General features: G+C 30.0%; 1 protein-coding gene across 3 annotated transcripts in view; it reads right to left on the reverse strand.

The window, feature by feature from the left end:
• Positions 1-4874: 4874 nt before the first annotated feature.
• Positions 4875-27614, reverse strand: part of LOC118182129 (uncharacterized) — a 388309-nt gene continuing 365569 nt past the window's right edge. For all 3 annotated transcript variants that reach the window (XM_085820779.1, XM_085820778.1, XM_035351427.2), the window contains 4 exons: positions 27290-27374; positions 26208-26280; positions 23282-23437; positions 4875-13275 (listed from right to left, as the gene is read on the reverse strand). In XM_085820779.1, coding sequence (XP_085676905.1) covers positions 11512-13275; positions 23282-23437; positions 26208-26280; positions 27290-27374 — 2078 coding nt within the window. In that variant the 3' untranslated portion in view covers positions 4875-11511. The remainder of the gene's footprint in view (positions 13276-23281; positions 23438-26207; positions 26281-27289; positions 27375-27614) is intronic.

The following is a 27614-nucleotide window of genomic DNA, read 5'->3' on the forward strand; positions in this document are numbered from 1 at the left end:
CTCTCACCATTGTCAGATGCAAATAAGAACAGAATACTTAAATTTAGAAGATCTTTGGCAGCAACCTCTGACTCTCTGATTACAGTTTTTGCTTATTTTTTAAATTTACTTAAACCATCTTTAGCCTTTTTTTTGCTCACATGTTGTATTTACTCACGTGAGCCGCGAGTTTGAACCAAATTACATAGACAAACCTTTTTTTTTTTTTTTTTTTTTTTAATTTCCCACTTTAAAAACCTCATTTTTATTTTAACTCTTGTATTATGTTAATCCAGAAAGCATCGAAATCTTTTATTACATAACCTGTATAAATTGTTGGGCAGAAGAACTAAATAAAAAGGCTTGTTTTAAACATTCTTCTGATTTAGTGTAATTTTACGGCAAGTTTAGGATGTGACAATAAGTCGCTTTGCTGCCTCCATGGAGCCAAAGAGCATTTTAGGTAGCTAGGGTCCGTACAAATGAACATCTGAGTGGCAAGTAAAGAAAAAACTCGTATAAAAAATGGGTGGGGAACATTGTTTCGTGAGGAATGGTTTACCAGGAGGGACTAATCAAAGCAACTGAACAATACATTACACTCTCAAGGTGTTCGGGAGAAAGTCCATCATATAACGCCGATATGAAATAGTTGTTATTGTCGTGTCCATAATATTACATGGAACAATGTTTGTCAGGGCCTACTCCGAAGAGAGGTTAGAGCTCTATTTTTTCTATATCAGTAGTTTTCCAGCACAATTTCGACTGAATTTTTCTCTATTGCGTTACTTATGTTTTTGAAGCTTTAATTTTTCTCCCAATTCAAATTCTTCGTTAGTACTAATACATTTCTTAACTTATTCAAAACTTCGTCAGCTATGTTAATGGTTACGTATGTCACAACATTTTTTTCAAAATTCAGTTCTAATAAAATCTAATAAAAACTCTTCTATTATACTATATATATATTTCATAGAACCCACTTCAGGTATTATTCCGGAATGTTTTATGTTTGCTTTTTTTCTTATTCATTAATGTCATGTTTTTCTCGAATGTTTGTAGTAAGTAATATGTAGCATTAATAAATGCTTAACTAAGCATGAATTTATTTAATTTCCCTTTTCATTTATTTATATATAATTTACTCGAACGGGGGGGATTCACATTTATCGAAATCTGAATTTGAGAATTATTCAAAAGTTAATATAATATGAAATTAAAGAACGAAAATACACCTGAAACAGAGCTGACTTCTGACTGTAGAAATCGGCAAAGATCCCAATCTATTTTCAAATAAAACGCCCGCCCGTGATAATATAGGTAAGAATTTTAAGTTTTTAATCCAAAACTTCATTTCGAAGATTTTTTAGTTGTGATAAGTTGACAGCCGATATGCTTCCGCTGCCAAAGTTTTGCTCGCAAGCAAATAGCATGTTTTAATCAGTCTTGTTGCTTAAAACTTGGGTAACACCAAAGAACGTCAATACATTATTAATTTAGAATTCAAACAACAAAAATCAGAGTTATATGCAAATTTTCTGTATATAATGCTGGTTGTTGCTGTTTGAGTTCTAAATTAATACTTGTTCGGCGTGTTAGTTTATCTTAATTACGTCAATAATACATATTCTTTGGGTAAGAACATGTAACCTGCAACTGTGAATTAAAGGAGAGATGAAAAAGCTATGTACCGAAGATGTGGGGGATTGGCTGTGTGATTACCGAGGCAAGCGGCAGCACGATCGCTGCGCTCCGTAAAAAAGTGAAAATTTTTCCTTTCCTCTTGGTGATTATCAATTAAATTTCTTTGAAAAATGTTTATTTTCCCCGTACAAAACCTATATCATTCCAATGAATTTCGGCTCCGATGTTGACGAGAATAAAACAGCGGACAATGTAAGGATATACTCCAAAAGCCTGGAATTTTAAGATAAGTACTTTTCTTTCATCTAAACTAAATCAAATTTCTATAAATAAGTGCCTTTAAATCAATAAATCTTAATTTTTCATCAGTTTAAAGCATTAAAAAATACTTGAAATTGCCACTGCTTGTGGCTTCCTTTGTGTATCAACTCGAAACAGACGCCAGCGTTATCAGTTCACGTCTGTCAACACTTACAAAGCCCTTAAGGAATCTCGAGAGAGGGAAAATTTGGGGATGAGAGGGAAAATTTGGGCATCGCGCTATTTTCCTCTCGGATCTTCTGGATTCTCTTTTCTTTTTAGATCGCTTGAATATAGTTTCGCCTTTAAATAATATTATACCTCACCGATTTTTTCTCATACTGTTCTTTGCTATCTGTTAAATGTCCATATGTAAGGGATGGTTTATTCTTCACCGCCTTAAATGAATTTTTAGAACTATGAGCTTATATAAATAACAGTGTGCCTCATTGTGTTATAGTAACATTATTTAACTAGTAATAAATTATGATAGTAAAATAATTAATCTTGTAATAAATTATGATAGTTAAATTAATAAATACTGTTTAATTTGTGTTTTTAATACATATACTCAGTAATTTACACACATAAATATATATATATATATATTATTTATTTATTTATTTATTTTTTTGGGTGTATGCGGTTGTGGTCTTGTATTGTATATGGTTCTATGTTGTTAGTCTGCTGCTGCTTTTTGAAAAATGTATGAAAATGTTGAGAATGAAAGCAGCATAAGTTACTTTGGTTAAATTAATATATACTTTTGTTTGATGACCTTTGTTGATATCTCAGGGTGCAAGCGTACATATTACTTTATATTTCATGCTAAATACCTTGATACGAAGCATTTTAACACCGTCAATATTTGTTTTTTCCTCAGTAAAACATCTATTCACCATTACCAAACACACTCACTACACAAACACACCTGTGAGACACTATTTATTGTAAATGAAGACAGTTTCTTCTCCTTTTAACTACACTCATGGACACAATCGTATTTTAGGATATTTTCTACTTCTTTTCCTTTTCTTTCTATAGGCCCCCCCCCCCTTTTTTTTTTTTTTTCCTTTTTCCCTCTATTATTTTTGGGCCATTTATTTTAAATTTTATTTTGTCCCATCTTTTCTTCCTGGCCTTTTGAACTCGTACAAGATGTACGAAGTTCCTTTTTACTCTTCTCAAATACGAAATTGCCCCTCTTTCTATATACCTTTCCTTCGCACCTATGCTTGATTTTTCGCCCATCGGTGCAGAAAGACTTAGCAGGTGCAAAACAAGACATCTGTCTACTTTGTCTGTCTGTCTGTACCGAAGATGTTAGGGTATCTATCCTGCAAACATAAAAAAATACCTGTAATTCCTAAAAACCAAACTGGTGATAAATTTCCGTGATCTAAGTCAGCACTGTCCAACTTACCATAGCCCGCGAGCCATATTTTCTTCACCAAACATTTCGGGGGCCAAGAAGGTTGATAAATGAAAAGTCAGTTTATGTTAATTAAAAAAAAATATTTTATTTATACTAAAAAAAAAAAATAAAAAAAAACTTAAAAATATTCGTAATATGTTAATGAGAACATTGTGGCCGCAGTTGTTTAGCAACAATATCTTTTATGTCCACATCAATATTTGCTACCGAAAAATAGCAGCAACTATTGATTAAATTTTCTAATTTATTAGTGACATGCATGCTAATCTCGTTTACACGTCGGCTTACAGTCTGGTGAGAAAGTGATACTATTTGAAATTTTCTTACCCTTTCGTTGTCATTAAATGCTTGAGCCATTTTTATGGCATATTTTTTAATGAATTCTCCATCCGAAAACGGTTTCTTTCCCTTTACTATTTTTAAAGAAACTTCAAAGCAGCTACAGATGCTTCTTGAAAATTTGGTTCTTGATTAAAATAAATCGTTTGATGATCCAGCTGTTTTTTCATTTTTTCACTAGTGGCTATTTCATTCTACTTTTTTTTCATGCATGGAAAGATAATGGCGCTTCAAGTTATATTCTTTACACACAGCTATGATTTGTAAATGTTCCAAACACTGTGGTTTACCATTCTTGTTCAAAATAAATAAATAATCTATCTCCCAGCGATCTTGAAATTCTCGATTTTCGAGGTCTATTTTTCTTTTTATTAGTAGCACCCATAGTCAATAATTATTTTAATTAATAAATAAATATGAAATTAAGTTAATAATATTATAATACAGTCACCCCTCAACAAATTCTAGACAAGACTGCACTCGCACGATTGCATGAATCCAACCAAATAGCGCAGTGTAGTCAAAGAATATGTATTGTTTTACATAGACTTTGGTGAAGTGTTTATACATAGACTTTCTTTGGTGTGGTGTGTGCATCACGTGCGCCAACCATAAATAAACAACAATCAACCACAAATATAATATACGGCGCCAACGTTGAGCCAAGCATCATCAGACGTTAAACGGATTGCTGCTGTATTCAGCCAAGTTAAGTGAAGTTACACAAAGTAAATACACTTTAAATTCAAATTATATTTAAATTTTCACATAGTAAAATAATTGTAATATTAATAATAATAATTTAGTAACATAAATTTATTTATAGTAAAATGTACTCGCGGGCCGCCAGTCGGACAGCCCTGATCTGTTAATGGAGTATAATAATTTATAGCAAGTACTCCAGACTGGTCAGTTGCGGAAATGCTACAGAAAATCTGTTTTAAGCTTTGCTTTTCTCCCATCTGTACATTCTCTTTATGGAGTAGTACTTCAAAGAACTTGGAATTGTTATCAATTAATGTTATTAATTTGATATTCATTATGTCTTCTAATTATTACATTTCCCCACTAATATAAAAAATACTTAACAGTTAATTGGTTAAATTACTCAAATAATGTCAACCAGCCGTCTAATGAAGTTTGTTATTTTGGCATTTGCATAAGACAATACAGAAGATCTCATAAGAATTTTATTTTTGTTAATTAATCTTCATAAAATGTTACATTGTACAACATTGATCATGGCACAAAATTATGCATAATAAAATTTGACAAACAAAAAACCCGTTGTTAATAATAAAACACACAACAAAACAAATACACTGGGAATGAGATGATGTAAATTTTTGTACTCATTAATTTAAAAATAACTTCACATTAACTACAACTAGTCACTGAAGAAATATAATTTGCACTTAATGTAGCTACTTTCAACTTCAGTATTAAAAATATTTTAATAACATCAATAATATAATAGATGTTCAAAATCATATGAAATAAATTTTGCATTTCAGTATGTAAAAAAGAGCACAAACATAAATTACTCGACTGAGACCATTGTTCCCTAGATTGCGCTTCTGCTATGAAATATACGTGTTTGTCAATACTACATGAAATTAATTTTACATTTTAGCATTCAATAAAGGACACATGATAAAAGAAAATTATTATTATATAATTATAAATTATTAATTGCACAAAAATAAAAAGATTTTTTTTTTCATATTCTAAAATAATTTATGAACATTTAACAATAATAATTCAAAGTACCACAGAATATACAAAGTGTGTAAAAGTTTCAGTTTATGCAATACAATAAATTGTTAAAATAATTCTATTGAAAATTGTGGTATCAAATTTCCATTATAATATAGGTCTTATATATGAAGAGACAATTTTTCAAATTATTTTCTGCTTTTATAGAAGATCACCTTCTTAAGCAACTTTTCATTATTAGCTATAGTACATAATAAATGTATAATTTATTACATAATTTTTGTTGCTAATATTCTTTAAATCCATCCTTTTTATTACAATGAATTAATGTAGAATAATAAAAAGAATAAACATTTTATTTAAATTTAGTGCATTTCATACTATAATTTAATTGTTAATAAGCAGATCAGTATCAGGTCAATTAAATATCAATCAAATTTCTAAAGATAAGGTATTAGAGATATGTATATGATAATTTTTTACATTTTAACTAAAGAAAAGAGGAAATTATTCATTGTATTATGGAATTACTTTAAAATTTTGATAAAAGAAGAGCATCAATAACGCTGTTTAGTGTATTACAATTTTTATACTCTTCTGTTCTCGTTTAGCAAAACTTCAAATAACAAACTATATTTTAACATATGTAGCCTAAAGATTTAAAACTTAATAAAGTTTTTGAGTATGCACATACAACTTTAAAAAATAACTCACAACAGCATAAGAATACACTGCAATTCTAGTTCAATAAGAAAATATTTTAAAATGCATATATAATTTGATAAAGTAATTCAGAGACTCTTAACATAATCCTGTTCTTGATGGGAAAAAAAAAAAAAAAAAAGAAAGAAAGAAAATCCTTTAAAATCAATGTTTTAAAGCCAGATGGATAATCTATTATAATATTATTTTATCAGAAAAAAAAAAAATTAACATTAAACTTAATGAGATAAAACTCTTTTCAACACTAAACAATTTTTACTTTAATTATGAACAATTATGACTTGCAGATATATGACATAATACTCTTTCTGATCAATATTTTTAACATAAAAACTGAACTAGGTTAGCAATAAATTTACAGTGTATTTTTGTTTCAAAACAAAAATAAATTTTCTGTTGGCACAAAAATGACTGCTGAAAGCTAAAATATAATATAAAAATATTAATACATAATATTTAGATAGAGATTATTTATATATATATTTAATAGTTAGTAACAAAAACAGATAACTCTGTGGGGGGTGGTAATATTATAATTTATATAGCACAAACACTTATGGTGTTCAAAAGGTAAAAGGAATTTTTTAGGGTGGCAGTCTATAATATACTACTTTTGCAATAATATTTGAAGGGGGGAGAAAATCTCAAAGGACTTTGATTTAACAGCCACCCAAAAGGTTTTGTTAAGGTTTTCCTATGCTTTCAATGAGCTTGCAGTCTATCAGTCTGCTGCTGCACTCATTCCAGCTAACCCATTTCTTTTTGTCTTTTTAACTTTATTACTGAGCATCATTTTCTTCACACTTACACAATATACAGTTTAACAGCAAAATTACAAAATTTTAAAAGCAGCATGTATTTAGAATTCCTGATAAAGTGTTAAGTTTTGGCATACACTTTTCTATTTTGTCCAGTCTTTTCTTAGTTTACCATATCAATGTATAGTCCTTCTTAGTTAGATAGCTTGTGAAACATTTTTTGTCTTTTCATTATTAATGTTTTGTGTGGTAAATTTATTAATTAAATAACATGTTCTTTGCACTTACACCATATAAAATTCAGATGAATAACAAAATCACAAAATATTTAAAAACAGCATATCTTTAGAATTTCTGATATACAGTCTTACATCTGGAGATAAAAGTGTTTTAATCCATATAGTGTTGCCACTTCTCGCTTTTAAATCATTGAGTTTGCTAAAAATTCATTAAAGTTTTACAAAATATCAAATATAAAATTCAAAATTTGGGCTTTCAGTATGTTCGGGTGGAGAACTACATTATTCAAAATTTGATCGCCCTAGGCACCATTTAATTTTTCACAGTGTGAAAAACATACACACATTCATGCAAATTCTCCATAATTAATTTTTTAAAGGAATATAAGGTGATAATATTTCATGACAACAATTTGAAAAATGATTTAAACATTTAAAATCATGATACACCGCCAAATCCCGTTTCGAGACTAACAGATTATTCTAGCCAATGTCTTTTAATGCTAAAAAGTGAAATGTTAATGAAAACACAAAATGTTAAAGTTCTTATACAACTAATGAATAAAGTTACATATGGCAAAGGTTTGTTAACTAAAAGGAAGCTAAAAAATAGGAAATATCACTTTTGTTTCAGACAAAAATTACAGAAACTTAATCTAATAAAATAGCAATTTAGAAGATATCTAAAAAATCACTTGTAATTTAAGGCAAAATACTAAAAAGGTGCCTTTTTTATGGTTTCATAAAGTAAAATAAATAGGGAAAACATATCATTTTATTTCCCTTAGAATTTTTAAATATAATAAATAACAACATATAAACTCTAAAGAAATGATAATAATTTCTTGCAATAGTTCACTTAATTAACCAAATGATAATAATTTCTTGCAATAGTTCACTTAATTAACCAAATGAGACATTTCGTTTTCCTTTAAAACCCTCAAATAGTAATAATAATAATAATAGTAATCTTAGAACAGTTTGTTTCCTAATTCATAAAAATGCAAATTTTTATCTTACATTATAAATCAATACATTATTCTCTCCATATTTTATACTCCTGGAAGCAGGTCATAAAAATATTGATTTTTTTTCCCACAATCAATGCCAAACATTGATTTTTTTGTCTTTTGAAATTTATTTTTATTTCTAAATATTAGCGATTCAGGTAGACATTTTTCTTTCTCTTAATATACTTTAATATATTAACAAATTAACTTTTCAATGCACATCCTGTTAAATCTGGTCTTTCTAATGATTACAACCAATAATATAATTTGTAATTTAATAAACTGAAGTCTAAACATTGCTATAAATATTTTTAATGAAAATTATTTATCAAATACAATTTTCCGGTAATAAATTCTCTTTTCTTTCAAAACCTTCAATTTTTATCTCTATATCTAATAATTTAAGCCCATGTTGATCTGCAGATCAAAATAATTCCCCTGAAAATAAAATTTTATTCTTTTAAATAAATAAATTATTAAGTCTATACTGATATATACCCTAATGTATAAGTGCTTATATAAATACGATGAATTATATCTACAAAGAAAAGATAATTAAATTCAAAAATCAAATGAGGAGAGAAAACTAAAATAAATTAATTATATACTATCCAGGATAAACAGCATCCAAGAACTGACTTTGAATTTTTAATATAAACAAATTTTGTATTATTATTAAACCGTTAAAGAACAGAAAAATAAATACTTTTTTTATATAAATACACAGGTGCATTAAAAGATTTTTGCAGGACAAGTGAAATTAAATTGGTTAAAATTAAACTGAATTATGAATAAATACATATTCAAAAATTTGGCATAATCTTTTAAGATATAAGGAAGGAAATTCAGATTTCTCAATACACTGTAAAATTGTCCAATGAAAGGGCTTTCTCATACAGTACAAAGTTCGTAATCCGGACCTCAAAGCCACAAACTTACGCATGTATGTTTAATGTGTGCGTCCGCTATGCATGCACGTAAAGTGTTTACCCATGCGCGCTTCCAATAGAAAGTGACAGACAGGTTATTGAAAACGAAAAAATTTCGATTGACAAGTTAGTCGGTATTCTCGACACAGCAATTACAGGACTTGAACAGTGAAACTTTGTGACTGAACAAGAAATTATGTCTGTTTATAGAATTAAAAAGAAAGTATTAGAGCACAAAAAATGAAGCAATTTAAACAACTTACATTAAAAGAAATATTTTTAATGCCGCAATCAATAAAACAAATAAATATTAAGTTTTTTTTTTTTTTTTTTTTTTTTTTTTTTTTTTTTTTTTTGTAAATTTTGATACCCTTTAGATCATAATTGCTCTTTAATTCCATAAATTATGGTTTCATATTTTTAATTGTATAATTTCTGCATGCCATCTTACCAGATTTAAACTGATGATCTATAATCCGGAAAAACCCCTCATCCGAAATCCCAGAAGTTCCGACAAGTCCGGATTAGGGACTTTGCACTGTATTACTTTTACAGCAACAAGATAATAAAAACGCTTTAGTGCAATAACTATTTAATGAACAAAGATGTAGAATAGAGGTTCTTGATATATGTATGAACCAGCATTAAGTATAAGATTTAATATTTGATTGTGATTTTTTTTTTTAATGTTTTTAGATACATTGGCTATTTTCAGATGATCATCTCAATGAGTTTATTGTGTTTATTGTATTTATATTTAGCATACTGAATGGAAAAACAAAACCTATTTTGGAACTTATTTTTTTAGAATTTAGTAATTACTACTCAACATTTTTAATTCCAAATATTTAAATATGAGTATTCAGTAAGTGAACTGGAATATATATATATATTAAGAAAAGAAAATTTTTCATGGAAATGAACCAAGAAAAAAAAATTTGTGGAACATTTCCATTCTCTCATTTCATTTAACATTTCAGATCAATAAAAATACCTCTTCTGATTAAATATCAATAATTTTGACTAAATAATTTACATTCTCTAATAACAATTAATATATTTCTTTAACTGAAAATTCATATCTGACAATATATGGCAGTATTTTAAACTCTCAACACTGAATACATGCTGGGATCAAAAAGTTCCATTATCATTCGTTAATAGTGTAATCTTTATTCTTAATGTTATATAATGGCATACCTGAAAAATGCGAATATAAACTGCATTTGCAATGCTAACTTATAATAAATTGCAATGCTAATTTACAATAAATTGCAATGCTAATTTACAATAACTTACAATAATACAATAAATTGAGTTTCTGTAATACAAGAACATACAATGAGAAATATTTTAAATCCTATGAAATCAAATACATTACACTGTGTTCATTGAAATAAATTTCACAGAACAATTAAATAAAAATGTAAAATTTCAGATTTAAACTACTTTATAATTTCTTTTTTTGGGGGGGGGAGTTCTGTAACAAAATTAATACACTTTACTGTTTTGAAATGAATAAAATTTTGTGCATATATTTTAGTAAAACAATGTTAGTGAAAGCAAAAACAGATATAATGGGGTAAATCCACTAAATATTCAAATAAGGATGCGGGACGGAAATAAATCATTTTAAAATTCTAGGCCAGAATGTTTTGTGTTGTTGTTGCTGCTAAATAAATTGTTGTTAATAAAATTGTCTTGTAAATTTTATGATACTAGAACATTAATTACAAAGTTTTTGGAGCACATATAAACAGCTAACAAATGTTTAATTATATAAAATAGTCAGTTATATAAATTTTAATATTTATTATTTTTAAGATAATTTTCTATATGTTAAAAGTAAAAATTAACTTTTTGGAAAATAAGAAAATATTATTTATAATAATTTTGTCCTTAAGCTAAAATAAAATTTGCAATATTTAAAGAAAAATGAAAAACCTTGGGATCTGCCCCTTTAAAAAGTAGAAATTAAGACCTCAAGAGATATTGAACTCTTCAGCATAACAACTATAAATGCTCTAGAGCAGGGGTTCTCAATGAGGAGGAATAGTTCTCTAGGAGAGAATTTCATAGTTTCAGGGAGAGGAATGCAGATAATCTCTTATTTTTCTGTTAAGTATTTAGTTTTAGTTCACGAAGATAAAAAAATACATTTATTCAAGTTTTAATACTTATCAACATTTTCTACACTCTGCTGTTTAATTTATAAAACTTGTCAAAAATCATCTAAATCTAGATAAATATATATATTTATGATGATATTATTGATCTTCTAGCAGTAGTGAAAGGAGTGCATGAGATAAAATAAATTCAAAATCCCTGCTATAGAGCTATTGAATTCTGGAGCATTGTAATTGAAATTAACATCTTTTTACACTATATTACATTTGTTACATAATTAGAAAAGAAAAAAGCACCAATGTACAGATATCATTACACTTCACACATTTCAGATTCCATTTTCGGTAATGGCTTTAAAATATATTTTAATGACCCATTTATGAATCCAACTCCACTCTGAAGAGATGTTTTGGGACTGTTTATGGAATTTTTCCCATTACAATGTATTGTTGGCAAGTTTGGGTTTGGTTTTGAAATGGAGTCCTCTTGTAACAACTTCAGTTCACTTTTATTCGATGGTGTAATGTAGTTCTGATCTGATTCAGAGCAAACACCACTGGGAAAAACAGGCAAAGAAGCATTTGATTCTGCAGCATTTGGCACACTTAAAACAGTTCGTTCAATTGCAGAATCTGAAAGTGTAGAAAATGGCACATAACCATTTCTCATTACTACTGGGGTCAATAATATTTCCTCTGGTCGAACAACACTCCTCATTTCAGGCATACAATTTTTATTTGATTCCTCATCAGAGGAAATGGAAGTCTCTGGAGGGTCAGAGTTATTGCAACTAGAGGAAATATTTTGAGAATCTGAAAGAAAATGTGTACTGTCATTGCAATACATTTGACTGAGATTATTCACAGAAGGATTAAATGTATTAATTGTTTCTGGAATTAAGTCATTCACAGGTACTTTCTCATGAGATACTTTTGAATTATCAGTGTCAGATTGAGTAGATGGTATTGTAATGACATGTGAATCTATACTATTCTTTTTTAATTGTGCATGGTTAAATAATTGTTCTTCAGATAAATTGCCATCACACACTTCTACATTTGCATCCTTATGCTTAGGCATATGTGCAGATTTATTACACACTACTTCAGGATCACACAAGGCAACTGCATTATTCTGAGGATAAGTACTTTGTATTAACTCAGAACCAGCAGAATTCACTGGAGGTGAAGAAAATGAATTTTGTTCTGGCATTCTTTTCACTTCACCAAACGATACATAACCAGGTGATGGCTTTTGGGGAATAATACTTCCCCTACCAACTTTAATATAACAGCAGTCATCGTCAGTTTCATGAGCATGTTGAGTAGCAGATATGTGTGGAGATTCTTTAATATTTGCCAGGTTATCAGTCTTTAATCTTTTAGATGCTGGAGTATTTTGAGAGTGTTGGAACTCTTTAAATGCATGGTCATCAATAACCATCATAGCAAGAGTAGGTGTTTGCTTTCCTGCAGCAGAAAAATTACAAGGTTGTGAAAGTCCAAATTTCGAATATCCCATTGTTTTGTTCCTAGATGAAATGCTTAGTATATCACCACTGCTTTTAGCCAAGCCAATTTTTGAATATGGTGCCAAAACTGAAGAAGTTTGTCTTTCTGAATTTTGTGCCTCGAACACAGATGGTTCACTGTTTGCTAAGTTGCAACTGTAAAAAACTAAAGGATTCACTCGCCATTGTGCTGTAGATGGACCATTACCTGAAATGCCAAATTTACTGTAAGGCTGGTCAATTTTCAAAACCACACCATTATTGAAAGCATCATTTTTTGCGGCTTCCTTATTCAATTCTGGTTGTGGTAGAGTATCATGAAGCTGTTCAGGCACTGAATGATCATGAACTTCCATCAAAATTGGCAAAGGAGGTTTAGGAAGATGATGCATATTTTGATCTGGTATTATTGAATCAGGAGAGGAAGCAATGAAATCAGATTCAGTTCCAGAATCAGATGAGAGATGCATTCTTGGTGTAGTATTTGAAGACATACTGCTGCATCCACTGCTATCACCACTAGGTTTCCTCCCAAATTTTGTGCATTTCCCATTTTTGAAAATCAACTAAAGAATAAAAAATTAGTTTGTGTTAATATGCTTTGCAACACAGCTCAACAGCCAAATAATAATTTTAAGGTAACACTGTTAAATGAAAAAGAGAGAGAGAGAGAAATACAAAAGCACAAAAATTATTTTGCTCAGATAAAGAAGCAGAAATTACAAATTGAGTGTTACAGTTAATTATCTCATCAGAAAGTATCAGACAATTAAACAATATGAAAGAATGAAGCACATTGCAATAGACATGATACATAAGATAAATTGAATACCAGAAGTAAAGAAAAATAACTAAATAACACAGTAACTTGATAACTTACATATCACTCTAGTTATAAATATTTTTTAAAAAGGTCATTTTCAAATGGATTTATTTATTTGTAATATACAGTCAAAAGTCTTTAATCCAGACATCCATAATCCGGACCTCAAAGCTACAAAATTTCTGCGCATGCGCATAATACATTTACGCATGCACGTTTAATGTATAATGGATGGTATAAGCTAAGCTAAAATTAACTAATTATCTATTTCAGTTAATGTTACAGATTGTGTTGTTCCTTAATCTTCTAATTGGATCCAGCATATTATTTTTTGCAGACTGTTATAGCAGTTTTATAAAAGTAAGCTTGAACTTTCGATTATGTCAAAAAGAATTTCTGATTCTGGAGCTGCCAAAGGATCTACAAAGTGAAAGCATGTTTTGATGTCCATCAAACAAAAAGTGGAATAGCTGCAAAAAATGGATAAAGGCATATACTTTGTTTCTATAACCTTTCCGAAATCTGATTATCAATTTCACGCTGCTCTGCGGGGGTAGGGGGGATGTTGCGGCATGCAATGAACTGGAAGTTGATCTGTCAGCACTATCCTTATCTTCAGGGCAGATGTTTTTATTTTATTCGGCTTATAATTCCTTACTAAATGTAGTATTTCATCTCGATGTACTCCATCTTTGATATGATTTAAATCAAATTCCTCGTTATTATAAATATCACAAATACACATTAAATAGTTTTCTGGTTTCAATTTTCTAATTTCGACTATGTGTAATGTATGCTTTACGCATGCGCTTTGAAAGAAATGTTTAATAAAGTAAACAAATAAATATTAAGCTTTTTTTTTGTAAATTTTGATACCATTTAGATCACAATTGCTCTTTATTTCATAAATTACGGTTTCATATTTTTAATTTTATAATTTCTGCATGCTATTTTACCAGATTTAAACTGATGATCTATAATCCGGAAAAACCGATAATCCGGAATCATCGAAGTCCCGACGAGTCCGGATTAAAGACTTTTGACTGTATTCGTTTTGCATGTATGTGTGTTTCACCTTTCTCATGATATTTTAGTATTATTCTCCCCCCACACTTGAGTATATTAATCCATAAAATTAAGCAATATTTAATCAGTTATCGTCTGAAATAATTTTAATGATGGCAATGGCATACAGTGATTATGGCAACCATTTTTTAGCTTTAGGCAGATCATCTGCTTCATTTATAAATATGTAAGATAAAAATGTATGAATCAGAATTATAATATAACTATAAACATTAATTCTTCCTCTCTATTCTAAAATCGTAATAACTTATCTGCATTGCGCCATTCAAATTAATCATGCGATCTTACGTAACCGTTAATACCAGATGCCTCTTGACAACCAATCACCGAATTGTAAATCAAAACTTTTCTCTTCGCGTGCTTCCATCTTTCATAACGACGCACTTCAGCTTTAGCTCTCTACTGTGCTAAGATGTAATTTCGCTTGCTTTCTATCTCAACAATATTAAAAATGTAAATCTTTTGTGTAAAGGCACGATTAGAGTGCCAAGTGATTGTGGCCACAAATATCAATTGGAAATAAAAATGGAATTAAAACTGCTTCGACTGCCAAGTTCTTTAGATATTACCAAGTTAGCATTACTAGCCTACTACGCAATCAAATTCTTCTTCAGTATGGGTCTAATCACGCATCTACACTGCTCTGTCTTTTCCTTTTCCTTTTGCTTTTATTACGTCAATTAAGCCGGCAGGATAGTTTCCTGCAGCCTGAAACCTCAATGGAAAATTTAATTCAGCTCTTTAAATCATCGTTTTGTGATAAATCCAAGATAATGTGAAAGTGAATCATAAAGTTTGTTTTTTTCAGTTTTTAAAAAATAACAGATCATTCTTCTGCTGTGGTGTTTTGCAAGTGCTTCAAAAAAATAATCTCATGTAGTGTTTACAGATTGAAAGTCATCTCTCGATAAATTGAGAAGTTCGAATGCCTAGTGAAAAGGAATATTTAATTTGCTTCGCCGATCTCTACAATATTTAGAAAAAAAGTGCTTTAAATCATCAGTGAATTACCGTTTAGGAATTCAGCATTACAGTGGGTTCAAGGTCGATCTGAGTTAAGTGTTTGCAAGTATGTGTGACAGAAAATTATTTGCGCTTCTGCTTTTTCAACAGCTCAAAAATTGTTACGTTCGTGTGACTCTAACTCAAAAACTAAATCATTTAATATGCTGCGAATTCTATAGTTTTCATTTCAACTTTGGTTAAAATTTTCTGCAATTTGTTTTGAGAAAATCTGAAATTCTTGTTCATTAATTTTTCTAATTTTTTATAATTATGTGTGAGCCAATTAAGTAACGAATTTTAAGCTATTTAAATTATTCATAGGGAAGGATATTAAGATAAGTTTTTATGTTTTTGAAAATTTGTTGAGAATTTTGAATACAAATTTTATAATTATTCTAAAAATGAAGTAGGTGTAAAAAAATGAGTGAAATTATTACAGATAAGTAATATGAAATTATGGTAAATGCATGTTAAAATTTATGGGTTATTGTGTGTTAAGTATAGTATGATGAGGGTGTACTGGTTCCTTCAACAGAGGCCTGTAATTACCTCTGTACAGTTGTTCCTTTTACCCTCTTCATGCAAGATAATGTTGGAGGCTCTCATTTTATGAATGCATGTAAATTTTTTATATTATTATATTTTTTTATTATGGAATGTATTAGTGCAGTTCTGAAAGGCCAGTTACCTTAATGCAAGGAACGGTGGCCTTTTCAAGTAACTGCCTAGGCACCCTGGGCCACCAGTGCAGAGAACACGCTGGTTAGCTCAAGAGGACAGCCCTATTGATGGATATGTTTGTTTAGAAGTATTGCGAGGCTTCCAGTTTGGTAAAATCAGGAATTGTAAATGAAAGATGATAACGGTGAAACCATAAATTCCGAAAATTTTAATCCTATTATTTAGCATGTTAAATTATAATTTATCAGTATAAAAATAAGTATCATAAATATTTATGTGCATTACATTTAATTATAAGTAATAATTATGTAAAAGTTTATTTTGTGATATTCTGTAATAACAAGAACCTTCCCTGAAGAATTATGATTATGTGAATTCTCAAACAAAAAGACTTTTGGACTGAAATGCTGAAAAATTCAATAGGACTCTAAAAATTAAAAATTTATTTAAAAAAAATTGATATTTATAAATTATACTTTACAGGACAAAAATTTTATGATTTATTTATTTTTATTTTTTTTTACATTTGCTAGTGTTTTAACTCTTTCGCTTTAAAAAGGCTTCTCTGTCGCTACGCCTTTTTCTTTTTGAAGGGGGGAAATATGTAAGATAAAAATGTATGGATCAGAATTATAATATAACTATAAACATTAATTCTTCCTCTCTATTCTAAAATCGTAATAACTTATCTGCATTGCGTCATTCAAATTAATCATGCGATCTTACGTAACCGTTAATACCAGATGCCTCTTGACAAACAATCACCGAATTGTAAACCAAAACTTTTCTCTTCGCGTGCTTTCATCTTTCATAACGACGCACTTCAGCTTTAGCTCTCTACTGTGCTAAGATGTAATTTCGCTTGCTTTCTATCTCAACAATATTAAAAATGTAAATCTTCTGTGTAAAGGCACGATTAGAGTGCCAAGTGATTGTGGCCACAAATATCAATTGGAAATAAAAATGGAATTAAAACTGCTTCGACTGCCAAGTTCTTTAGATATTACCAAGTTAGCATTACTAGCATACTACGCAATCAAATTCTTCTTCAGTATGGGTCTAATCACACATCTACAGTGTTCCGTCTTTTCCTTTGTGCTTTTAATATTACATATATATATATATATTCTCATTTTTAAAATCCCATTTCTCATTTCTCCCAACTCACTTTTTCCCTCACCGAAACACATCTCTAATATAAAGAAATGTTTATACATTAAAGAAATCAGCTCTGAAACTGAAACCAGAATTAATATACGGATATTAAACTTGCTCACATTACTCATGCTAAAAAGGAAAACTAATTAAATACCAATGCTGTATTATCAAATATTATAACTGCAAGTTGATCATTGTGCACATTAACTCCTTTATTGTGAATAGCAATTCTCTAATTTAAAATAGAGTTATTAAGGTTATCATGCTGATAATTTCAAATAACATTTTATTTAAAATTAAAGGTAATCATGCTGATAATCTGGTGTAGAAAGGCATGCAAGATATTTTAATCATGAGCTATAATTTAAATCCTGCCAGTGTCAAAGAAAGGATGCCTATTTGAAGAAGGTGAATTAAATTCTGATTTATAATGTTGCTAGTGTAAGAATATTAACCTGTTAATACATAATCATTTAGTTAACCAGTTTAATACTAATCATATTAATAAGCAGTAATATGCAGAATATATTGCATGGTACAGATTCCATAAATATGTTTATATAATTTTCAATTAAACCTTTATCTTTTTAACATATTGTTTTTTTAGTGTATGCACATGACCGACACCATGTGTCATAAATGAATAATGAACATATTTATGGCAATAATATTGGCATTTATACAATATGCAAGTAACACTACTGCAAACTCCTATTAAAATTGTTAGCAGTTTTAAATGACAAGTAAAACTTCCAAATTAACATTACAAAGTACAAAACAGGATTATGTAAGAAAAAGAAATACTGTGATTTGAGATTTTATGCAAGCATTCATCACAAGACATAATGCATTAAGTTCCTCAGGATGTAGAACATTAGAACATTTGATTTTCTCGTGCCCTACATTTGATGGCCCTAGATTATGCTTAGAGAATGATTTGAAAATGTTCGGAGTGACTTGGCCAGTGAACTTATCTGTTTTCATGAAATCCAGACTGCTGTTCTCTGCTTTTGTTCGCTTTATTTATGCATGTAATTTTTAAAGTTTATTTATACATGTAACCTTTAATGTTCTAGTTAACTTACTTCTGTGAGCCCCGTGTTGTACATATGTGGTGCACGGGGAGTCTGTATGTTCTCAAAGGGGAAAAAAAAAAAATTTAATTTTCTCACTAAACTATTTTTTTTAAATTATTGTTCTACTATTATAATTCATAGTTGATCTTCAAATAATAATAATAATAATAATAATAATAACACATTTCATTCTTTAACAGCTTAACATAGTGTTTCCCAAACCTCTTAGCCTCCCAACCCATATGCATACTGTTGTATTTTATTGCAACCTACATGTAAATTTTGCAGACAGATGAAAAATATTCCTATAGAAAATAATATAATAAGGAAATAATAATAAATAAACATGTACAGATATTACTATGTATTACCAGAGATAAGACTCATAATATTTATGTTGAGTCATAAAAAGTGCACCCAGATATTTAAAAAAAATTTAAACTGAACTTTGTATAAACTAAAACCATTACAAAATAAAACAAATTATTCCCCAATGCATTTAAAATTCTGCAAAATCCTCACAGGCAAATAACTCTTCACTTTCATTGTTGAGATGCTCTTCATAAGGATCCCATTCTGTAAGTCGATTAAATAACTCGATTTCTGCTTTGTCATTTGTATCTCACAGTAAATCGTGCCCAGTGCTATCCATTGCATTGGAAATCCCACATTTGTTTTTGAAAGATTTGATCACTAGTTCCATTTTTAATTTTTCCCATTATTTGCTCATAAAATCACAGAGCACATTAGGTAACAGAGCTCACATAGTTCCAACTTTCATTAATGACTTTTCCCCCCTCATCATCCAGTTATTCCATTGTTTACGCATGTGATCCTTGAATGGTTTATTTAGAGAGATGTCTAAAAGCTGTAGCATCTAAGTTAAACCCCTCAGTATAACATCAATCTTAGTATTGTTCCATGCTAAGCAATTTTTAATATTCAGCTATGTAACTACAAAACATATCTCACACCAACAAATTGTGTTGATTTCACAGAGGACTTAACACCTTTGCCCCACATTTTCCATCCACAATTCACACACACCATTCTCATCCATCCATCCACCACTTTTCATGAAAATGTATAAAAATTTCTGTGGAAGTTTTCATCTTGAAAATGACCATGGGATTTAATTTTGTTTCATCTGCCATGCATGTTAATACTACTGTAAACCTGTTATTTTCATGGCTTTTCTGACTTGAACAGTTTTTGCACCTTCTGTTTCCACATTTCTGTTGTTTATCCAGCTGAAGTTCATTGGCAGTTTATCCATATTTCCCATATTAGATACAGGAAAGTTGTATTTTTGCTCAAACTAATAATAAACCTATGAAACTCATGACTTTATAGTCAAGATCTTGTGACAATTTCTGGAAAATCTTTGTCTTCTGTCCATATTACCAGATTTTTCTATTCGTGAAAAAACTGCACCAAACTACTATTGCTTTATGTTCTTTGCCTTATTCTGGATTGGCCCATACCCACTTCAATGCATAAACCCTAACTATGTTTCTTGTAACAACATAACAATTTTGCCTCTGCTCTCGTACCAATTCTACAATGTTATTTTCTAAATCTGGCCAGTAAGCTTTTCCTCTCGTTTTAAGAACATTTTTTCATTGTCCTTTTTTTAATAACATCTTCATTATTTCGCCTAACTCTTCCTCTCTTCTGTTATACTGAAAGGTCTTGCTGCAGCACAGTTGTTCTCTTTAGCTTGTTTAATGACTTTAAACTTGATTCATATTTCTGTTTTTTGTTGGTTTAATGACTGGGCTGACACTTTAATTTGACACTGATTAATCTTCTATAGGCAATTCTGCCAGATGCAAGAAAATAAACTTGTTCAAGGTAAACGTGAGTTCATAATTTAGCACATGCTTCGAGGCAGTGCTGGCTCACCACTGGGCAATCGGTAAAAGCCACTGAACACTGGTAGTTTGGTCCAGGGTTTGAGTCTGAGTAAATGTAAATGGGTGCTTTCTTGCCTTTCCACACTTATGAGTCAGTTTCTCTCACAAAGTCCGCTTAGAGACATCCCTCCCTTTCTGTGTAATGCCAAATGGCACAGCACATAATTCATAAAATAAATATCAAAGGCAGCAGTGCAAGATGCAAGAAAATAAAATTTGTTCCAGATGATTATTGCTGAGCTAAACTAAAGTCATAGACAACTGATAATTTGGGATTGTCTTACAGAACAGATATATGCTCAAAATATAAACCTTTAATGAAATCTTATACCTTGTCTTATCTGAAGATCATCATATATGGTGATAAGTAACAGTAATTTTAAATCAATCTGTTAATTATAGCTAAAAATATGCAATTATTCAACTAAGAAATGGACAAGCATTTCAAAACCCAGCAACAATAATCTCCTTATCTCATGTTTGATTGTGATCTTCAATTTGGGAACCAATGGCTAAATAGTTTTACGAGGTGTATTCGGAAACTAAGTAACGTTTTGAAAAAAAAAAAAAAATAGTAAAACAATTTTTTCGAATCCAATTTTATTTTTACATGAAAATACATGTCTTAAACTATTTTTCAACATAGTTTCCGCCAATGATCAAACACTTGTCATAGCGGGTGACCAGTTTTTGTATACCATCATCAAAGAAACTTCCCGCCAGCTTCGATAACCATAACTTCACAGCATTTTTCGTGTCATCGTCAGATCAAAGCGCTTGCCACCAAGCTCGTGCTTCATGTGCAGGAACAAGTGATAGTCGGATAGCGCCAAGTCCAGGCTGTACAGCGGGTGATCGAACTGCTTCCAATGAAACTGTCGAATTAACGATTGAGTGACACCAGCAGTATGGGGCCGAGCATTGTCATGGAGCAACACAATTCCTTTACTGAGCATTCCTCTTCATTTGTTTTGAATGGCACACCTTAGTTTTGTTAAAGTCTCACAATATCGTGCCGCATTAATGGTTTCACCTCTGGGAAGAAATTCAGTAAGCAAAATGCCTTTCCTATCCCAGAAGACAGTGCACATGATTTTTTGTGATGACATTGTCACTTTGAACTTTGCTTTTTCGGAGAATGAGTGTGTCTCCACTCCATCGATTGTTGTTTTGATTCTGGTGTGAAATGACACACCCAAGTTTCATCATCATGTCAAAATTTGGTTTAAAAAGTTTTCTCACTCATCACTGTACCGTGTGAGAAATGTCAGGGCACTACCAAGTCGCTTTGTTTTGTGAACATCAGTGAGCATTTTTGGAACCCATCGGGAACACAGTTTGCGATAATTCAAGCGGTCAGACACAATTTCGAACAAAACAGTACGTGAAATTTGTGGAAATGCCTCTGAAAGAGTTGTCATTGTGAAGCGTCTGTTCTCATGAATTGCTTCATCAACTTTCCTTACCAAATCATCGGTGACAACAGAAGGCCGACCACTCCGAGCCTCGGCGTGGACATTTGTTCGACCTGCATTAAACATTCTTACCCACTTTCTCACCATTCCATCACTTATCGCGTATTCACCGTAAACTTCTGTCACTTGACGATAAATTTCGGCCGGTTTAACATTCCTCACGTTCAAAAATTTAATCACGGCTCAAATTTCACAGTCAGTGGGAGAACTAATTGTCTTAAACATTTTGAATGTGCACAGCAAACTGAAAACACAACATAGAGCAACCAAAATGGCAACAATTGAAAGTCAGTGAACAAGAAAGACTAGTGCGCATGCACGGGATGCCTACCACAGCACTGCGACGGTGCTAGAATGAAACGGTACTTAGTTTCCAACGCTACGTATAAAGCAAGGTGACGTTATTTTAGAAAATATTATTAACTTGCAGTTTATGAAAGAAGGGAGTTCAAGCAACTTTTATGAAAGTTAGCCGGATACAATTATTTTATAAAAGTACCTTTAAATATATTTTCGGATGTGTTGAAAATAAGATTATGTACCTTAAGAGTACAATAAACATACATTTCCAGAATCATTATGGCTTATGAAAGAAGTAAGCTAACAGGAAGAAAGCCATAAGCATGAACATATCTTCACATTATATAGCATACTTACACTGTTATTACAGAAAACCATATTTTCTACTGTAATCAAATGTATAAGTCATATGTAATCTGCTGATAATTATTCTGTTATGCTTAATATATTATTTTTTTATCATATTTTACATATTTTCTGTTAATATTACCTGAATAAATGAACACTGAGTACTGAAAAGTGAAAAGTTTAATATGCATAATAATTAAAATCGTAAAAAACAACCTTGTATTTAGCATAGGTATAATGAAACACTCAATCGATTTCGAGGGCAGCTAAAGGTCCCTCCTCATCAGGAGAAAGAAATACATAGAAAGAAGAAAATAGGAGAAGGAGTCACAGAAACAGCTGCCCTCGAAATCGATTGAGTGTTTCATTATACCTACGCTAAATACAAGGTTGTTTTTTATGATTTTGATTGTCACATTAGCGTGTTTCTCTTCTAGTCTATGCATAATAATTATTGAACAAGCCCAAAAATATAATTTAGGATTTAGTTTTGAAAGTAATTAATAAAGCAATTTATGCGATTAGAGAGAGGAGTCCTATAATGTAAAGTTGTTGGTATAATTATAACATTATCTTTCATGATTATTTAAACTAATGGTTTTTACATTCATTTGTTTGACATAATAATAACTTTATTGAAGTTAAATAATAATAACTTTATTGAAGAATATACACTTATTTGAATTTAAAATAAAGCAATATACCTCATCTGTTGAAGAGTTGCTGTACTGAGAGCTTCCAGAACCATGCCTATTTTTGTTATCATTCTCATCAATGATATACGATATTCTCTCTGTCTTGCTAATTTGTGCATTTTGAACAAGGCCATGCTTAAAACTCTCATAATTGTTCAAAGGATTCTATATGAAAGAATTCAGAACTATCAGAATAATGATAAATAAACTAACTTTTTCCAAATTAGTTTATATACTATATTCATGCAAGAAACAGATAAGTCAAACTTGATACAATGATGTAAGTGACAAAATTATTTAATTGACTGCATATATATAATTAAAAAATAAAGAAAATATTTTATTTCAGGAAAAACTGTAAGCATTATCACAGCAATATTAAAAAAAGCAAGCACACACACATGTAAAAAAAAATTCATAATTTTAACATATTTGAGCAAGAAAAATAGGTACAAAAGTACAGATATTTCTGCTATAAAACTCACAATATTTGATGCAGAACACAACTCAAGAAACAGAGATTAACATTACACTCTACTAATTCTGGAATAGTGATGAGAGCTGCTTCTCAAAAAGCAGCCATGCAACTTCTCTGGAATTAACAGCTGTGTGTGATTTCTGGGTTCTGAGGCACTCTCTTTAGCTACAGTCAATGGCATTACACAGAAAATAGTTCAAATTTATATGGCTGAAGAATGCTGTGGTTTTTGCATCTGCTAACTTGCTCTGTTCTATTGTGCTGTACAAGTGCTCTGTGTATGTTTAATGGCATGCTTAGCTGCATTATGGGTACCCACATGTTAAATAATGTCAAATTCCATTGTGATTTTGTAGTGCATGATTTTTTATTATTTCACAATGCAGTGTATATTTAATTCTTAATAACTCTAGCAGATAACTTTTGTGAACATTTACAGCATTATTAAAAGAACATTACAGCGTTAATAAAAGATGTTTTTAATGCTATGTATTATACCTCTGGTACAGAATCTTTTCAGACTGATTTGTTCACATATGTTTGATAAAATCAAGTTCAGTATCCATTGTTTTTATCATTTGAAGTGTATATATATACTGGATGAGCAGTAAAAAGCTAATCAGAGCTCTTTCTAAATAAGGAATGAACGCATTTAACTATAACTTAAATAAAAGTTGGAGAAATGAAATTTTAAAGTTTCCTCCAACAAAGAATAGAAGACAATTGACTCTATTGTTGTTTTTCAACCCTTTTGAGCTAGGAAAAATATTTTTTAATATTTTTTCCCCTGTGGATGACTGCACAAAATTTTTAATTTTTTGCATATTTTTACTAAATGCTTTAGGCCCATAATCAATCATTTAAAAGCTAGCATATATATACTTTAGATACTCTGCAGAGTATTAACAAGTTTGCCTGCATGGTAATAATAGAGAACAAAGTCTAAGATGCGGACTCATTAAAGCTTTGGTAATTCCGGATTTCGGAAGTTTCCAGATTTTAGATCATCAGTTCGAATCTAGTATGATAAGCTACATAAATTATAATACTAAAGGTAAAAACCAGTTGTTTATGAAATAATGGAGCATTTATGATTTTAAGGGAATCAAAATTTACAAAAAAAAAAAAAGGTAAATATTTATTCGCTTCCTTTATTAAAAATTTCTTTCAATGTAAGCTGTACAAGTTGCTCATTTTGGGGCTAATACTTTCTCCTTCATTCTATAGACAGCCATAATTTCTCATTCAGTAACAAAGTTCCATTGTTCAGATTCTGGAATTGCAACGTGAAGAATTCCCACTAAATTGTTAATATTCTCAATAACCTCTCTGTCACTTTCTTAACAACTTCTCTGTCACTTTCTTGTCAGTAGTGATATTTTCTGGCTTTAGAACCGTACTACAGATTTTGCCATCTGCTGATTGGGGCATTGCCAGTGCAATGGAAAACTTCTATTATGTTATCTTCATTTATTACTACTTTTCCATATTTTTTCCTAAATTCCATGAACTGGGAAATTTCACTTTTTGTTTGCAATATTTTAAAAATTTCAAATTCATAGCTATCATTATAAAGCTTAGCTACCATCTGCTATACATTATTGGCAATGTGTCATGAGACTAGAGACATATTATTCTGCTGAATTTTGTCTTGCCTCTATCGCATGCTGTGGAAGTTAAGTCTGGAGGAAGATGACTGAAGTCTAACCACCACCAAGCATGATGTCAACATAAAAAGTTACCATGCTGTTTAGTATTCAATTGATAATATTTAAAATAAAGTTTCAGACATCTTTGCATTAGTTATTTCTTAACATGAGTTTATAGTCATGGTGATCAAAAAGATTCGCCAGGTTGGTGTCAAGGTATAAGTTATTCAGCAGGTGAAAAATCAGCAGTGAATTTCAGTAGATTGTTTCAGTATGCAAAGCAAAAAGACACCTACAGAGCTAATTATTGATCATACAGATTTATGTTAATAATAATATGTTTCTGCAACATGGAGATATTTTATTTAGTTCTTAAGTGAAATTAAGTATACCTTCACATACTTTATTATGAAAAAATGTGTACTGTGCATGCATGAAGCACTGAACATATGCTAAAGCGAGATACTATTCTTGAAATATACCTAATTCTTTTTTTTCCTTGAAATAATTCTAAAATAAAACAATGTTGGTGTTCTGGAGGTATGGGTATTGGATGTCTAGATCAAACTTTGTACTATATTGCTGAAAACATTTTATATATAATTAAATAGAATAATACAACAATTTTAAGTGAATATTTAAGCATTAAAATTTTTCACCTGTAAAAGTTATTGGATAGTCATTAATCTTTTTAACTTAAATAAATTTTCAATACTTCTATTTGATTCATAATAATTAACTTTTAAACAAACTCAGCATTAAGAATTAATAATAAATTTGCTTGTGATGTGTTAATATTACTACTTACCATTTCAGGGCCATCCAAACCTTTTGGCAAACGAACAGTAATACTCTTAACTTGATGAATTTTTTCACTCATCCTGCAATGAAGAAAGTAAAATTTTCAAAAATAATTCCCCATTATAGCAAAATATAATTCCCAGATTTAAAATGAAGAGAAAAATTTTATATGATACGGTGTACTTTCAAATATTTTACAAATCTCTTGAACAGTATTTCAAAGTACTCTATAAATATAATATATACTCCACTGTGTAAATCTAATATATGATTTCTATATTTTATGGATATACTGTATATTCTAATGCTTGTCTCCCCTATATTTTGTGGTATTACTAAGGGGCACACATATCGCTTATTTGTATTTATTCATGCAGCAGAATGTAAACATACTTTCTGTTGCATGAATAAATACAAATAATATTAATCATTTACATATTTACCATTACATAAATGATTAATTCAGAAATAAAATTTTAATTTAATTTTTTAATGTACCAATTATAAAATATGCCTACTGTTATTACTTTTGTATTGAAAGTAATATAAGAAAGAATTTAATGCATACATTTTAACAACTGTAATATTGTAATTATACAAAATTCATATATACTTTCTTTGGGGGGAAGGACTATTCATTTCTATTTTAAAATGATTAAAAAATTACAAGATTTGATTTAACCATTACTGCTCTCTCTCTCATAAGCAATATATTTTACACGTATTTTTATAAATAATTCAAACATAAATTTCATGATACTGGTCACATAATTTTTGACAGAAAACCTTATAAATGAATACATAAGATAACTTCATAGAATTACAGATGTCAAACTATGAACTTCATCAGAATGAGTTTGAATCCAAAACTTTCATAAGCATTCAATTCTTTTCTAGCTAATTACAGTCTTCATGTAAGTTGAAAGATTTTTTACATTTGGATAAATTAATAATAAACAGTACAACATCTTATTACTTGCATATATATGTGTAATTTGAAATCTGTTTAACTTTTGACAGAGAGGGCTATCAAATATTACTATGTTCATTGTGTATGAAATAAGTTTACATAATGAAGAAGATACTCACCATCTTACTAATTTATAAATGAGAAGCAAAAACAAAGCTAATGCTAGTGTTCCACCAATTGCCGCTCCTATGATCATAGCCAATCCTAAGTAGGAGTAAAAATATTAAACTGGTATACAAGTTTATATATACTTTTATGGATCATGATATCATAATAGTTCATTATATGTAACTATTATATACAATTCCCCGTAGATGCTTTGCTCTTTATCTATATTACCCATACAATATGTTTTAAAGTCACAATTATTACTTAACTTTGATGAACACATCTAATCAAAACAGTTCAGATGCTTCTTAATTATTACAATACATATTTTAACTA

This window comes from Stegodyphus dumicola, chromosome 7 (assembly GCF_044657685.1).
Source record: "Stegodyphus dumicola isolate Sdum_Otavi_A_Nest chromosome 7, ASM4465768v1".
Lineage (NCBI taxonomy): Eukaryota > Metazoa > Arthropoda > Arachnida > Araneae > Eresidae > Stegodyphus > Stegodyphus dumicola.